Source organism: Carcharodon carcharias, chromosome 5 (genome assembly GCF_017639515.1).
Source record: "Carcharodon carcharias isolate sCarCar2 chromosome 5, sCarCar2.pri, whole genome shotgun sequence".
In the NCBI taxonomy this organism is placed as follows: Eukaryota; Metazoa; Chordata; class Chondrichthyes; order Lamniformes; family Lamnidae; genus Carcharodon; species Carcharodon carcharias.
The window spans coordinates 17,518,242-17,534,481 of record NC_054471.1 but is presented as its reverse complement, the minus strand read 5'-3'; the positions used below and the strand labels follow the sequence as shown (position 1 = coordinate 17,534,481).

General features: G+C 45.3%; 1 protein-coding gene across 1 annotated transcript in view; it reads right to left on the bottom strand.

The window, feature by feature from the left end:
* Nucleotides 1–16,240, bottom strand: part of LOC121278118 (dynein heavy chain 8, axonemal-like) — a 2,067,071-nt gene that overhangs the window by 1,925,842 nt on the left and 124,989 nt on the right. The window contains 1 exon segment of the mRNA XM_041188205.1: nt 4,046–4,235. Coding sequence (XP_041044139.1) covers nt 4,046–4,235 — 190 coding nt within the window.

Sequence of the window (16,240 nt, the reverse complement as noted above, 5' to 3'; positions counted from 1 at the left end):
TGTTAAGCAGCAGACTGGCTGCACAGCTCAGAGAGTAATATTAAGCTGCTCAAAAGACCAGAGTCTTGGGTCATGTGATCTTCAGTGGCTTCAACAAAGGATGTTGATCCAGCGTCTGGAATTTGGCTTTGTTTTCAGGACTGATAATGTCTCAGCCATTAGGAGTTAAAAGGGGTGCCATTCATGTTGAAGGCCTGGTGTTTGGGAAGCCATTGCCTCAACGCAAGGACTATGCTAGCAAGGTTGGCTTATCAAATGCAAATGGTATTCCTGTGGCTCCCTTTGAAATTGATCTGTACGGTCCCAAGTGCTCTATTAGAAGCTCCTTAGGCATAACAATTTGTGACATTCCCGAAACTGAGAACAGGATTCTTCTGATCTGGAGACTGTTGTGTGATTGTCTGTGTTCAGCAGAAAAGTCCAGTTTAAAAATAAGAATTAGTAATAAGGATAAAGTTTTTAAATATATACAGGGTTGGGTTTCCGTTCCGTGTTGGAGGAACCCAACACTTTATTAGAAACTCATACATCTCCTTGGCATGCAAAGCCTCCTGTGTACCAGCTTCTACAGCTGGCTGGCATGACTCACCCTCCTCATAATCAGACTCTTTCTTCGACTCCTCCTCATCAGAGGATGTCGCTGAGTCCAAAACACCCTCCGCTGCCAAGGCCTCGAGTCTCTGGAGTGCCAGGTTGTGTAATGTGCAGCAGACCACAACCATGAGTGACCTATGAGTAGGTGAATATTGCAGCGTGCCACCTGAAAAGTCCAGGCATCTAAATCTTATTTTGAGCAGACTAATAATCTGACTAGGGTCATGAGCCATCTCTTAAACAGAAATCCCTTGTCTTCAAAAAGCCAGCCAGCCAAAGGTTCTGGTGGGCAGAACATCCCTGGCATCTGGGATTGCCTAAGTATTTACGATACCATGCACACACATGCATAATCCTTTACCAATGGTCACAGGCAAGGTGCATATTCGTTGAATAGAACCCTTTTCTTTTCACAAAAGCCCCTGGCTGTCCTGATAGTGATTTCATTACCACATGGGTGCAATTATGACCCCATGCACTTTGGGGAATCCAGCAATAGTAGCAAAGACTCTGGCTCTCTCGGCTTGACTGCATTCTATGCGCTGAATGACATGAGTTCATGGGTGCACCTGAAGATTGCATCTGTGACAACCTTCATACAATGAAGGGCTGCTGATTGCAAAATCCTGCAAAGATCTCTGTTGATGCATACATGCAAATTGATGGAGTAGGCCATCTGGCCTTTCGAGCCTGTTCCGCCATTCAATAACATCATGGCTGATTTGATTGTGGCCCCAACTCCACTTTCTTTCCTACCCCCAATACCTTTGGTTCCCTTGTCAATCAAGAGTCTAACTCAACTTTAAAAATATTCAGTGACTCTTCCTCCACTGCTCTTTGAGGAAGAGAGCTCCACAGGCTCATGACCCCCTTAGAGAAAAAATTCCTCATCTCTGTCTTAAACGAGAGACACCTTACTTTTAAACTGTGTCCCCTAGTTCTAGTCTCCCCCACAAGGGAAGACATCCTTAGAGCATCCATCCTGTGAAATCCCCTCAGGATCACCTGATCAATAAGATCAACTCTCATTCTTCTGAACAATGGATACAGGCACAATCTGTCCAATCTTTCCTCATAGGATCACCATCATCCCAGGAATCAGTCAAATGAATAATATCTCATGCAAATTTGTCATTTCTCAAATAAGGAGACCAAAACTATAAACAATACTCCAGGTATGGTCTCAGCAATATCCTATAAAATTGTAGCAAAACATCCCTACTTTTATAAAAACAGAATTACCTGGAAAAACTCAGCAGGTCTGGCAGCATCGGCAGAGAAGAAAAGAGTTGACGTTTCGAGTCCTCATGACCCTTCGACAGAACTTAAGTTCGAGTCCAAGAAAGAGTTGAAATATAAGCTGGTTTAAGGTGTGTGTGTGTGGCGGGGGGGGAAGAGAGAGAGAGAGAGAGATAGAGAGGTGGAGTGGGGGTGTGAGATCACTAACTAATCCCATCTCATTACACAAAACCAAACCCAGAATAGCCCGCTCCTTGGTTGGTTCCACAACATGTTGCTCCAAGAAACAATCTTTAATACACTCTATGAACTCTCCCTCGAGGCTAGACTTGCCAATTTGATTAGTCCAGTCTATATGCATATTAAAATCACCCATGATTATTGCCATACTTTGCAGACTTGCAGAGTCTGCATCCTTTGGTCACACACTATCTGCAAGTTCATGGAGTAGAATCCCTTCCTGTTGACGAAGGCTCCCAGCTCACCTGCTGGCACCTTGATGGCCACATGTGTGCAATCAATTACACCCTGGACGCGGGGGAACCCAGCAATCGCAGCAAAGCCTCTGGCTCACTCTGACTGGCTGGCCTCATCTGAGCAGTAGTGAATGAAAGTCAATGCACGCCTAAACAGAGAACCTGTCACCTGCTTGACACAACTGTAGACAGCTGACTGGGAGACTCCACAAAGATCACCCACTGACCCCTGCAAAGAGCCAGAGGCATAGAAGTTGAGGGCAACCGTGACTTTCAGCGCCAGTGGCATGGGGTCTCCACCCACACAGTTGAGCTGATCTCAGGGCCGATCATCTGACAGATGGAGGTCACTGTTCCCCTTGAGTCTCCTTCAGCAATACACCTCAGACATATTGAGATAGCTGCATCATTGCCTGTAAACCCTGGCAGCAGGATAGTGGCATCTTCTGCACCCCTTTCCACCTTGGACTTCCTGTTGGCCCTGTGCCCCTTGTGCCTGCGCCTGTCCTCAAAGGAGGTGCCTCCAGCGGAGAGCACAATCCCCATTCCCATGGTAAGGGAAGGCTGTCTGATACCTGGAGGGCACCAAGTGTTATGATTCCTCCAGAGTCCTGAATGGAAGCCTGTTCTTTCTGAAGGGAACTGAAGTTGTCCTGTTCACACAAGTGGCAGTAAGTAATAAACTAAAGTTCTAACTACTCGCATTAGCGAGCCCACTCACCCCTCTTATCCTGTCTATGGATGAGGTTTTTAAAAATGTGGCCTACCCACTTGCCCATTACGCCCGTGCGCACTGAAAATCGCACAGGCTGCGAAAAATGATCTTAAATTGTTGTCTCAAGGGCTTTAACTGGCCCGTTAATTAATGGTGGGTGAGACTTGGAACTCGTAGCATGCCCGCCTTCCGAAATATCGCAATGGCGCGCAGTGACATTGGGCCCGCCCCCGCATGCCGAATGGAAATTTCTACCCTAGGTTTTGTTTCTATGTAGATAGAATTGAAAAGTAGGAAAGTTATGTTAAACCTGTATCGAACTTACAGTATTGCATGAAGTTCTCGTTGCCATATTATAGAAAGGATATAGAGGCCATGGTAGGGTTCAGAGAAGATTTACAAGGATGATGTCAGAAATGCTCCTGTAGACGTATCAGGAAAGGATTGAGAGGTGGGATTCTTTACTCTTATGCAAAATCTTTAATAATTTTAGACCTTTTTTTTAGAGTGGATGGATAGAGAGAGACTGTTCCCTCTTGTTAGGAAGGATTAGAGGCCATCAGTATAAGATCATCATCATGAAATCCAGTAGGGTATCGAGAAGAAACATCTTCACCCAAAGAGTGATAAGAATGTGGAGCTTGCCTTGCTTTCACAGGGAGTGGTTGAAGTATATAGTATAGATGCTTTTAAGGGGAAACTGGACACACATATGAGGGAGATTGGAATGGATGGTTATGATGGTAGATTTAGATGAGAAAAGACGGGAGGAGTCTCAAGTGGAGCAGAAATACTGGCATACTGATTAAGCTGAATGGCTGTTCCTGTGACGTATATCCTGTGTAATTCTAATGTTCCTTTGTTTTTTTCATTTTACGGTTTTATCTTGTTGATTAATCAACCACAAGATAATATCCATGTTACTAATTAAATGCTATAATTTGATCAATAATCCACTGTTTAAAAATCTACTATATATAAGCTATAACTCATAGGCCAACTTAACTTTGAAACACCTCACCATTTAAGAAAGTGATGTATCTGCGAATAATATCTTTGAAAGCTTTCTTATTTTTCTCTCCATGTACGAATTGGTTAAGTGCTCCCCAATTTCCAGTCATAGAAATAGCTGGTAAGAAAATATTTTCTAGCATAATCGCAGCACCGGTAAGTATTCCATCAGTACCATCCAAGACACAAAAGGATGCTTCCTGTAAATAAGCATACCAGTAAATCAAGCACAGCTATTTCTAAAACTGCTACAAAAGTGCAATACATGACCAGAGGTCACATTCCTCGATTTCTGGAATGAGTAACCACACAGAGAAAATTAATGATTAACCACCTGAGTAATTTACATTCTTTCAATATGGAGTACCTAATATTTCACTATTTTTCACTAATATTTCATTTTTTACTAATACACTATATATTTCACTATTTTAATAATATTTCACTAATATTCACTCATATTTTCACTATTTCATTAACATTCCCTTCATTGTGTCCGTGACATCTTTGTCAAATTTCTCCTTAGCTCCCACTTATCCTGACCTCCTATTTTGCTCCACTCCCTCTTAAACAGTATAAAATCCATCACAATCCTATTTCTCTTTAGCTCTGAAGAAGAGTCATATGGACTCGCAACATTTACTGTTTCTCACTCCACAGATGCTACCAGATCTGCTGAGTTTTTCCAGCATTTTCTGTTTTTATTATTAATATTTCACTAATGTTACTGTGTTCAGGTCAAATTCAGGGATGGTGATGGATTACAAAATAAAATTGCCAAAGTTTTCCAGTAGGGCAAAATCTAGAGCAGAACTAGATGCTGTAAAGTTGATTCTTGCCAAAAGCAAAATGCACTTTCATTCATTGTTGTTTCAGGGGTCAACATAATTTAAATAATCAGGATGAATCACAGGAAATACAAGCACCACTGATTGGAAACTCACCCATTCAAGGTAGAAATAAATATGATGGTTCAGGATTTAAACTAAATTAATGAGCAAAATAAAAATACAGCACAAAAGGTTCTTTGTTTAACTTAAAAATACCCATATAACCTGTTAGATAAATGAAAGCCCTTAGTTGCCCATTGCAATTGTTGGGCTCCCACATGAAGCCAGGCAGAGCAGCCAACTCCAGCATGATGCCACCACCAAACATATCTTCCCTTCACCCCCCGCTATCGGCATTCCGTAGGGATCGTTCCCTCCGGGACACCCTGGTCCACTCCTCCATCACCCCCTACACCTCAACCCCCTCCTATGGCACCACCCCATGCCCACGCAAAAGATGTAACACCTGCCCTTTCACTTCCTCTCTCCTCACCGTCCAAGGGCCCAAACACTCCTTTCAAGTGAAGCAGCATTTCACTTGCATTTCCCCCAACTTAGTCTACTGCATTCGTTGCTCCCAATGTGGTCTCCTCTACATTGGAGAGACCAAACGTAAACTGCGCGACCGCTTTGCAGAACACCTGCGGTTTGTCCGCAAGAATGACCCAAACCTCCCTGTCGCTTGCCATTTTAACACTCCACCCTGCTCTCTTGCCCACATGTCTGTCCTTGGCTTGCTGCATTGTTCCAGTGAAGCCCAACGCAAACTGGAGGAACAACACCTCATCTTCCGACTAGGCACTTTACGGCCTTCCGGACTGAATATTGAATTCAACAACTTTAGGCCTTGAGCTCCCTCCTCCATCCCCACCCTCTTTCTGTTTCTTCCCCCTTCCTTTTGTTTTTTCCAATAATTTATAAAGATATTTCTTTTCCCACCTATTTCCATTTTTTAAAATATTTTTAAATCTTTTATGCTCCCCCCACCCCCACTAGAGCTATACCTTGAGTGCCCTACCATCCATTCTTAATTAGCATATTCGTTTAGATAATATCACCAACTTTAACAGCTGTGTTCTTTTGTTCTGTTGTCTATGACATCTTTTGATGATCTGCTTCTATCACTGCTTGTTTGTCCCTACAACCACACCAACCCCCTCCACTTCTCTCCCCCCACCCAAACCACTCCACCCCCCCCACCCCACCCCACACACCTTAAAACAGCTTATATTTCACCCCTTTCTTGGATTCACTCAGTTCGATCGAAGGGTCATGAGGACTCGAAATGTCAACTCTTTTCTTCTCCGCCGATGCTGCCAGATCTGCTGAGTTTTTCCGGGTGGTTCTGTTTTTGTTTTGGATTTCCAGCATCCGCAGTTTTTTTGTTTTTATCTCTGTGTTTAATTGACTGCCACTGCTCTTCAAGAAATGCCTATCTCCTTGAAGAAGTTCTGTTCGTCTCTGCGACAAGATTTCCGTATCTCTCTTTGCCTTGCTCACCTTCATTGCTTTCCATTTCTCTCCTGGTGTTTGACAAGGTGTTTACTAAAACACGCTTTCACAGCCGTATCTCCTTTCTCAGTGACTGTCTCCGTCTCCGACTTACACGACGTGGATTTCAACTGAAATTCCACCCCTCATGTTTCAAACCCACCCAGGATTACAGGTATCTCCGGGACTTAAAACGTTTCTCGGAATGCTGTTCCTGTTACATTCTGGGATCCACATTCAGTGCCATGCACCGCCATATGAACAAACTCGACCTCTCCCTCCAGCAGCACCGCCGTACCCTTTTTCAAAGCTGCGCGTGCCCCCAGTTTCATTTTATTCTTTGTCTCATCCGATGCCTCAACAAGAAACTTTTTCTCTTTCTCTTAAGTGCTAAAGAACGCAAGCTCCAACAACTCATCGACACCAACACCCATCCAGGACCCTCCACCCCTGCCTGTCCCTCCGTCCCCACCCCATCTTCCAATCCCAGCCCCAGCCGTGTATTCACTATACCCCCTGACTTTCCCCCCTCCGATGCTGAACATTCAGCGCTCAGCAAAGGACTTAGTTTCATACCCTTACGCCCTCACCTCAATGAATTTCGGGCTCGGCATGATGCTGAACTCTTCTTCCGCCGTCTTCATCTCCGGGCTCACTTCTTTGGGCAGGAGTCCTCTCCCCGTTCAACGGATCCTTTCACCCACCTCCAATATTCTCCCTCCACCTGGACCCCTCCCTCTGAATTCTTACCTTCACTTGATCTTTTCATTGAGAACTGTCGGCGCGACATTAGTCGTCTCAATTTCTCTGCTCCTCTCACCCATTCTAATCTCTCTCTCTCTGAACTTACTGCACTCCATTCTCTCAGGTCCAACCCTGACATTGTCATCAAACCCGCTGACAAGGGTGGTGCTGTTGTTGTCCGGCGCACTGACCTCTACCTCACGGAGGCTGAGCATCAACTCGCAGACACTTCCTCCTACCTCTCCCTGGACCATGACCCCACCACTGAACATCAAGCCATTGTTTCCAGGACTGTCACTGACCTCATCTCCTCTGGGGATCTCCCTCCCACAGCTTCCAACCTGATAGTCGCCCAACCTCGGACAGCCCGCTTCTACCTCCTACCCAAAATCCACAAACAGAACTGTCCTGGTAGACCGATCGTCTCAGCTTGCTCCTGCCCCACGGAACTCATTTCTCGTTATCTTGACTCCCTTCTCTCTCCCCTTGTCCAGTCCCTTTTCACCTACATCCATGATTCCTCTGACACCTTACGTCACATCAACAATTTGCAGTTCCCTGGCCCCAACCGCTTCCTCTTCATCATGGACGTCCAATCCCTCTACACCTCCATCCCCCACCAGGATGGTCTGAGGGCCCTTAGCTTCTTCCTCGAACAGAGGCCTGAACAATCCCCATCCACCACTACTCTCCTCCGTCTGGCTGAACTTGTTCTCACACTGAACAATTTCTCCTTCAACTCCTCTCACTTCCTCCAAATAAAAGGTGTGGCTATGGGTACCCGCATGGGCCCCAGCTATGCCTGTCTCTTTATGGGGTATGTGGAACATTCCTTGTTCCAGTCCTACTCCGGCCCCCTTCCACAACTCTTTCTCCGGTACATCGATGATTCGGTGCTGCTTCATGCTCTCGTCGGGACTTGGAAAAATGTATTAATTTTGCTTCCAATCTCCATGCCTCCATCATTTTCACGTGGCCCATCTCTGACACTTCCCTTCCTTTCCTTGACCTCTCTGTCTCAATCTCTGGTGATAGACTGTCCACCAATATCCATTACAAACCTACCGACTCCCACAGCTACCTCGAATACAGCTCCTCACACCCCGCTTCCTGTAAGGACTCCATCCCATTCTCTCAGTTCCTTCGCCTCTGTCGCATCTGTTCCGATGATGCTACCTTCAAAAACAGTTCCTCTGACATGTCCTCCTTCTTCCTTAACCGAGGTTTTCCACCCATGGTCGTTGACAGGGCCCTCAACTGTGTCCGGCCCATCTCCCGCGCATCCGCCCTCACAGCTTCTCCTCCCTCCCAGAAACATGATAGGGTCCCCCTTGTCCTCAATTATCACCCCACCAGCCTCCGCATTTAAAGGATCATCCTCTGCCATTTCCACCAACTCCAGCATGATGCCACCACCAAACACATCTTCCCTTCACCCCCCTATCGGCAATCCGTAGGGATCGTTCCCTCCGGGACACCCTGGTCCACTCCTCCATCACCCCCTACTCCTCAACCCCCTCCTATGGCACCACCCCATGCCCACACAAAAGATGTAACACCTGCCCCTTCACTTCCTCTCTCCTCACCGTCCAAGGGCCCAAACACTCCTTTCAAGTGAAGCAGCATTTCACTTGCATTTCTCCCAACTTAGTCTACTGCATTCATTGCTCCCAATGTGGTCTCCTCTACATTGGAGAGACCAAACGTAAACTGGGCGACTGCTTTGCAGAACACCTGCGGTCTGTCCGCAAGAATGACCCAAACCTCCCTGTCGCTTGCCATTTTAACACTCCACCCTGCTCTCTTGCCCACATGTCTGTCCTTGGCTTGCTGCATTGTTCCAGTGAAGCCCAACGCAAACTGGAGGAACAACACCTCATCTTCCGACTAGGCACTTAACAGCCTTCCGGACTGAATATTGAATTCAACAACTTTAGGCCTTGAGCTCCCTCCTCCATCCCCACCCTCTTTCTTTTTCTTCCCCCTTCCTTTTGTTTTTTCCAATAAGTTATATAGATTTTTCTTTTCCCACCTATTTCCATTATTTTTAAATATTTTTAAATCTTTTATGCTCCCCCCACCCTGACTAGAGCTATACCTTGAGTGCCCTACCATCCATTCTTAATTAGCACATTCGTTTAGATAATATCACCAACTTTAACACCTATGTGTTCTTTTGTTCTGTTGTCTGTGACATCTTTTGATGATCCGCTTCTATCACTGCTTGTTTGTCCCTACAACCACACCAACCCCCTCCACTTCTCTCCCCCCACCCAAACCACCCCCACACACACACCTTAAACCAGCTTATATTTCACCCCTTTCTTGGATTCACTCAGTTCGGTTGAAGGGTCATGAGGACTCGAAACGTCAACTCTTTTCTTCTCCGCCGATGCTGCCAGACCTGCTGAGTTTTTCCGGGTGGTTCTGTTTTTGTTTTAGAGCAGATAAACCCTGTTTGAAACAGAGTAAGAACAGTTCAAAGAGAACTGTTCATGAGAAGAAAGTGGCCCAGAACAACAATGCCAGGCCATATTTTGCTATTCCAGTCCATGGGGGTGGAGGGGGTGCTGGGGGGGGGGGGGGGGGGGGGGGGGGGGGTGGAATGCAAGTGGGACCCAATTCTGGAATTCCCGCCTCCATTCCCGTCGTGTGGCATTTTTAAGGGCACAGGAATCCCGATGCGAGTGGCTCCATTGCATGGGTGGTGATTTCAGACTCCTCGCAATTTTCATTGAGTCCGACTGATTTCTGAAGGCTTCTGAGGAAACATGGTTCACCATGGCTCAGAGGTGTAGTGAACCATGGGGAAAGTCTGTTCTGGAGTTGGGAACCTTTTGACAGGTAAGTTTAAAAGGTGTTGCTCGCCTCGTAAATCACAAAGCAATGCTGTATAATAAGTTAAGTATGCTTTTAATGCAGCAATTGATGCCAGGGGCTTTGGCTCGAAAAGGTAATTGAACATTAAATTGACCAGCATTGTGAAAGTGAAAAGTCTTCAGATGCATTAGATTAAATTATCAAGTATATGAAGTGCTTTTCAGCATTGAGTGGGTGGGACAGAAAATTTGATGAACCAGCCAAAGATTGGTTCACTCCAGGCAGGAATTTCCAGTCCCGCAGTGGGTGGGACCAGTAAATCCCAGCTCATGTCTTGATCTTTTCACTGATAACAATTCAGCCATCTGTTCATATTTTAAAGCAGTGCAACAGATGGCTGACTTCTTTGATTGACAGGTCAGCCACTTGTTCATCCTTTGAAGCATGAAGGCTTTAATGTATTCAGTTCTAGAGACTTAGCTGACACAGTTATGCAAGCCTGTTTCATTTTGAAAGTTTAGCTGGGTTACAAACCTCACGAATGGATTCACCTCTGCAGGGTATTGTGAGCTTTGTTTAGATTGATTTTATGGCCACTTAATAGGATTAGGATGTTTTTTCAAATGGTGTTTGTATGGTTGTTTGTTTATTTTGGCAGTTTCATGAGCATCTCAAAGATTTCCCAATGCTATTTTAGGGCTCATAAGTTCTGTCCATAATGGATACCGGGTGATTGAGCATGGAGTATAGAAGGGGCATGACTGAATATGGGGTTTTGGGGAGATGACGGGGCAGTGGGTATGAAGGGGGCATAGGGGAGCTTATGAGTGGGGGTGAGGACGGATGAGGGTTAGGATTACTAATACATGTCCAGAACTGGGCCAATGTCCCAGTGAACTGAGGTGGGCTTTCTAATCTTCCCACCTCAGTATGCTTTCTTCCTCCATTCCGGTCTCAGACCTGCTTCAGGAGGCAGCAGCCCCAACTCTAACCCATCCCTGCCACCCTGCCATGAAAATAGCAGAGTGATTCCTGTCTCAAAGGGGAAAATCCAGCCCAGAATAAGAGGAGTCAGCTACAAATTCCAAGAAAGCACTATATTTAGCTGATCTACCACTTCCCTCCCCTTCCTCTATCCTGACATCATTTCTGTTCCCCATCTCTTGGGGACGCCACTCCAGCTCATATCTACCCAAATACAATACTTGTCATTCTACTATCTTCCCACCATCCCCTTGAATCTCCTTCAAAGGGTCAGCATGTGCAATCTTTCACAGGCCTAAACAACTCTGTTTCTCTCCCTCCACGGATGCTATTAGACAAGCTGAGTGTTTCCAGGATTTTCTGTTTTTATTTCAGATTTCCAGAAACTGCAGTATTTTGCTTTTAGATCGACTTTCCCCTGTACTTGTCTTGGCAATGTCCTAAGGGCCATGAAGTCACCTTACCAGCAACAGCCCAGAAGATCAAACAATGCACATCTCTGCATCACCCTCCAGAATGTCCTAACTACAAATCAACTTCATCCCCAATATAGGACTGCTGAATTTCACTTTGGACTACCTCATGCTATTATCTCTCTATCCTCTGAAAAAAATCAGGATGTGTTTATACAATTTTTGTCATGTCTATTTAACCTGAACATCCTTTGTGTCCATTCACATGTGCATTTTGGCTGTTGCTCTGGACTCTAGCCCAAATTACTTATTTCTCCTTTTCTTTCCAATTTACCAGGTACATAGGGACAAAAGTAGGCTATTTATCCCCTTGAACCTTCTTCACCATTCAATGAAATCAAGTTTACTCTATGATCTAGCTCCACATGCCCATCTTTGCTCCATAATTCTTAATTACCTGGATTAACAGAAATCTATCAATCTGAGATTTACAATTAATAGTTGAACCAACGTCAACTAACAAAAGCAAAATACTGTGGATGCTTAAAATATGAAATATTAAAAAGAAAATGCTAGAAAAACTCAACAGGTTTGATGAAAGGTTATCAACCTGATACATTGGACTGAATTTTGACTGTCAGACCTGTTCAGAATGGGGAAGGCCGGTAACGTGTTGGGAAGCCGCAGCTTTAATCACGCATTTGTCAGCAGCTTTCTGATTCAGTCACAGCAATTGCATTGTCAGAGTATCAGAACCGGGTCAGAAACTTGAAAGATGATGTGACAATGTGGAAAGGCACCACTACAGTTCTCAGAGGAGAACCTTCAGCTATTTCATCAATGACCTTCCCTCCATCATTAGGTCAGAAAATGGCGTTGTTTGCAGATGATTACACAATGTCCAATACCATTTGTGACTCCTCAGATATTGAAGCAGTGCATGTCCATATTCAGCAAGTGCTGGACAATATTCAGGCTTGGGCTGATGAGTGGCAACAAATATTTGCACCACACAAGTGCCAGGCAATGACCATCTCCAACAAGAGAGAACCTAACCATTTCCCCATGACATTCAATGGCATTACCTTTGCTTAATGCCCCACTATCAACATTTTGGGGGTTACCATTGACCAGAAAGTGAATTGGACAGCCATATATGCAGCCAAACTGTGGCGACAAGAGCAGGTCAAAGCCTGGGAATTCTGCAGAGGTTAATCTACTTTCTGACTCCCCAAAGTCTGTTCACACAAGGCACAAGTCAGGAGTGTGATGGAATGCTTTCCACCTGCCTGGATGAGTGCAGCTCCAACAACATTCAAAAAGCTCAACACCAGCCAGGACAAAGCAGCCCATTTGATCGGTACTCTATCCACCAGAATAAGCGTTCTCTCCCTCCACCACCGACACATAATGGCAAAAGTACATGCAATCTACAAGGTGCACTGTAGCAACTCACCAAGGTCCTTCAATAGCATCTTCTAAACCCATAACCTCTAACACCTAGAAGGACAAGGGCAGCAGATGCATGGGAATACCGCCATTTGCAAGTTCCCCTCCAAGGCATACAACACCCTGATGTGTAGCTATATTGCCGTTCCTTTACTGTTATTGGGTCAAGATCCTGGAAATCCCTTCCTAACAGCACTGTGGGTGTTCCTACAACACATGGACTGCAGTGGTTCAAGAAGGCAGCACACCACCAACTTCTCAAGGGAAATTAGGGATGGGCAATAAATGCTGGTCTAGCCAGCGATGCCCACATCCCATGAACAAATGTAAAGAATAAAGTAAAATTACCTGCATATCATCTTGTGGGCTGTTCGGGCTCCGAGGGAGACTTTTTCCCTGCAGATGGGAGAAAGCAAACAGCCTCACAGAACAAGCAACCATGGATGAAACTGGCTAAGGAGGTGAGCAGCAGGAGAGCTATGCATCATTTCAGGATTTGGTGCCACTGACATTCAATGACCTTATCAGGCAGAAAAAGCGAATGAAGTGCAAATCGCCTATTTTTGTGAAATGATGTTCTGGCCTCTAACTTCAAAAACAAATCACAAACTCTTCAGCTAACTCATTTCACCACAAAGGAACACCAGTCAACCCTACACTAGACACCATTCAAATAACTCTGATCGCGTCAGAATGTCGGCTTCACTGGCTGGGCTAGCATTTATTGCCCATCCCTAGTTGGCCTTGAGAAGGTGGTGGTAAGCTGCCTTCTTGAACCGCTTCAGTCCATGTGATGTAGGTACACCCACAGTGCTGCTAGGAAGGGAGTTCCAGGATTTTGACCAGCGACAGTGAAGGAACAGCGATATATTTCCAAATCAGGATGGTGAGTGACTTGGAGGAAATTTCCAGAGGTGGTGGTGTTCCCATCCATCTGTTGCTCTTGTCCTTCTAGATGGTAGTGGGTAGTGGTGGTGGGTTTAGAAGGTGCTGTCAAAGGAGCCTTGGTGAATTCCTGCAGTGCATCTTGTAGATGGTACACACTGCTGCTACTGTGCGGCAGTGGTGGAGGTAGTGAATGTTTGTGGATGTGGTGCCAATCAAGCAGGCTGCTTTGTACTGGATGGTGTCAAGCTTCTTGAGTGTTGTTGGAATTGCAGTAATCCAGGCAAGTGAGGATTATTCCATCACACTCCTGACTTGTGCCTTGTAGGTGGTGGACAGGTTTTGGGGAGTTAGGAGGTGAGTTACTCGTTGCATGATTCCCAGCCTTATTCTACTTTCCCCAGCTTTCTCCTGCACATCACTCCTCAGACCAACAAACTTTTCTCTTGAAGCACCTCCTTACAGCCCCATCTAAACAACCACCATTGCAATGAGATGAGGGTGAATCATACCCATCTCTCACAGTGATCCATCACAGATGTCTTCCTTCTATCCTCTCAAAACATTACAATTCTAACCATTGGAGGTCTCTTCTTTCCTTACAAGAGATGAGGGCACAGAACACCAGGGAGAGGCAAAGAAGTGCACAGCTGCAGAGGAGACACTGTGGATAAGTCACCTCTTGGCATGCACGGACATTAGCAATGTAGAAATGGGGGCCTCCCAGCTATTTTGTGACAAAATTAAATACAGCACACCCACCAAAGTCTTGACGCCAGTTGCCACTGAAATATCATCTGCACAACAATGACCTATAACTCTCTCACTCTGACAGTTCTAATTTTTTTTTAGTCATTTCTGGGATGTGGGAATTGCTGTTGATGTCTGACCCTGTATGTCCTGCAAGAGTCTCTCAGGAACAGGTGTTTGGTGAGTACTAAGACCCCTGGAGGTGTACTGTCACACAACTCATATGCAGCTTCTACCAGCTCAGATATGTAAACTTCAGAAGGCCTCCAGGACAGAGAGTTGGGTTGTCATATGGTGAAGCACACATCACAAGTGAGCAGAAGCAGATGTTGGAGACAGGGACAGCAGTGGAGTAGCCTCACTGGAGGACACAGGAGCTTCAAAACTCTATTTTATAAAACTCAAAACTGGATAGGTCACAGATGCCAAGCCTCAGGGATCATTTCCAGAGGCTCTGTGCATGACAGGAGAGACATTGGAGTAGTCTATCTCTAGCATGAGTGCAATTACATCACAGGCCTTTGCAATGTTGGCTATGTCCCTGCATGGTCCATCAGGTAAAGCAAGCAACCAAGTGCTTCCTAGCCCTCACCAATCATCTGCATACTCAGGTCTTAAGCGGGTTTAGGAAAGCTTTGCCTTGGCCTGTCAGCATCAAACTGCTCTGCAGCACTTGGCTAGCAGGGAAATGTGACCAGGCCATGACAGAGGAGGGCAGATGTTAGCATGGACTCCACTCAAAGTGCTTCCATTCCTTTCCTTTTTTTTTCCAAACCCCAATTTTGTCAGAATTCTACATGCTGCCCCCTTTCATAATGGCAGAGTCTACAGGTGCAGGAAGGACAGTATTTGGCAAGGTCCTTCACAAGCTCCAAAATCCAGAGGATGTCAGCAAAGAGCACTTGAGCAGTCAGAGGAGGGAAACGAACTAACCCTGCTGAAGCAACAGGGGTTGCACCACAATAGGAGTAATATGAAAATGAAGATAAATTAGTTGTAGTTATACAAGAATATTTAACCTTCATCCTCACAGTCAGCAAGTGCATTGTGCCTCTTGGATAGGATCAGTTTCTCTGATCTTCTATTCCGCCATCCTCAAGGCACAAATCAGGAGTGTGATGGAATACATTCCACTTTTCTGAACGATTGCAGTGCCAACAATACTCAAGAGGCTAGACACAATACAGGACAAAGCAGTGTGGGTGATCGCCAACTCTTCAGGAAGAGGAGTATGGAGGCAGACCTGCGGGAGATACTCACAGACCGGGGGGAGTATAAATACAGCTCAGGCAGAGCGACCTACATCACTCTCCTTCAGGTAGAGGACCTGCAGGAGATACTCACAGAGCAGGGACAGCAGCTTCTGAGAATAAGGGAGCAGGCTGACTTTGAAAAAAAAGTGAACAGTGACGTCACAGGAAAGCCGTAAGTTGATTGGCTAGTGAATTACAGCTCTTAGAGAGGCAGTGAAAATAGCTCGAAATTAGAAAAGCATAGTTTAAAATAATTGTTAAATAAACTGTGTTAAATATTATTTAGCGTTATCAGTACTAGTAAGTTTTATTAAGTTAAAGCCAACAAAATAAAGTTAATAAGTAAATGAAAGTAAAATAAAGTTAATGTAAGTGAAGTCAAGTTAAAGCATGGCAGGGGAGTTCAGTCATGTGGAATGCATATTCTGCAGTATGTGAAAAGTCACGGACGCTTCCAGTGACCTAGTTGACCACATGTGCAGGAAATGTCACCAGTTGCAGAAACTTGAGCACCAGGTTTTGGAGCTCGAGTAGTGGCTAGAGTCACTGTGGTGCATCCATGAAGCTGAGAGCTTCATTCAGCTCT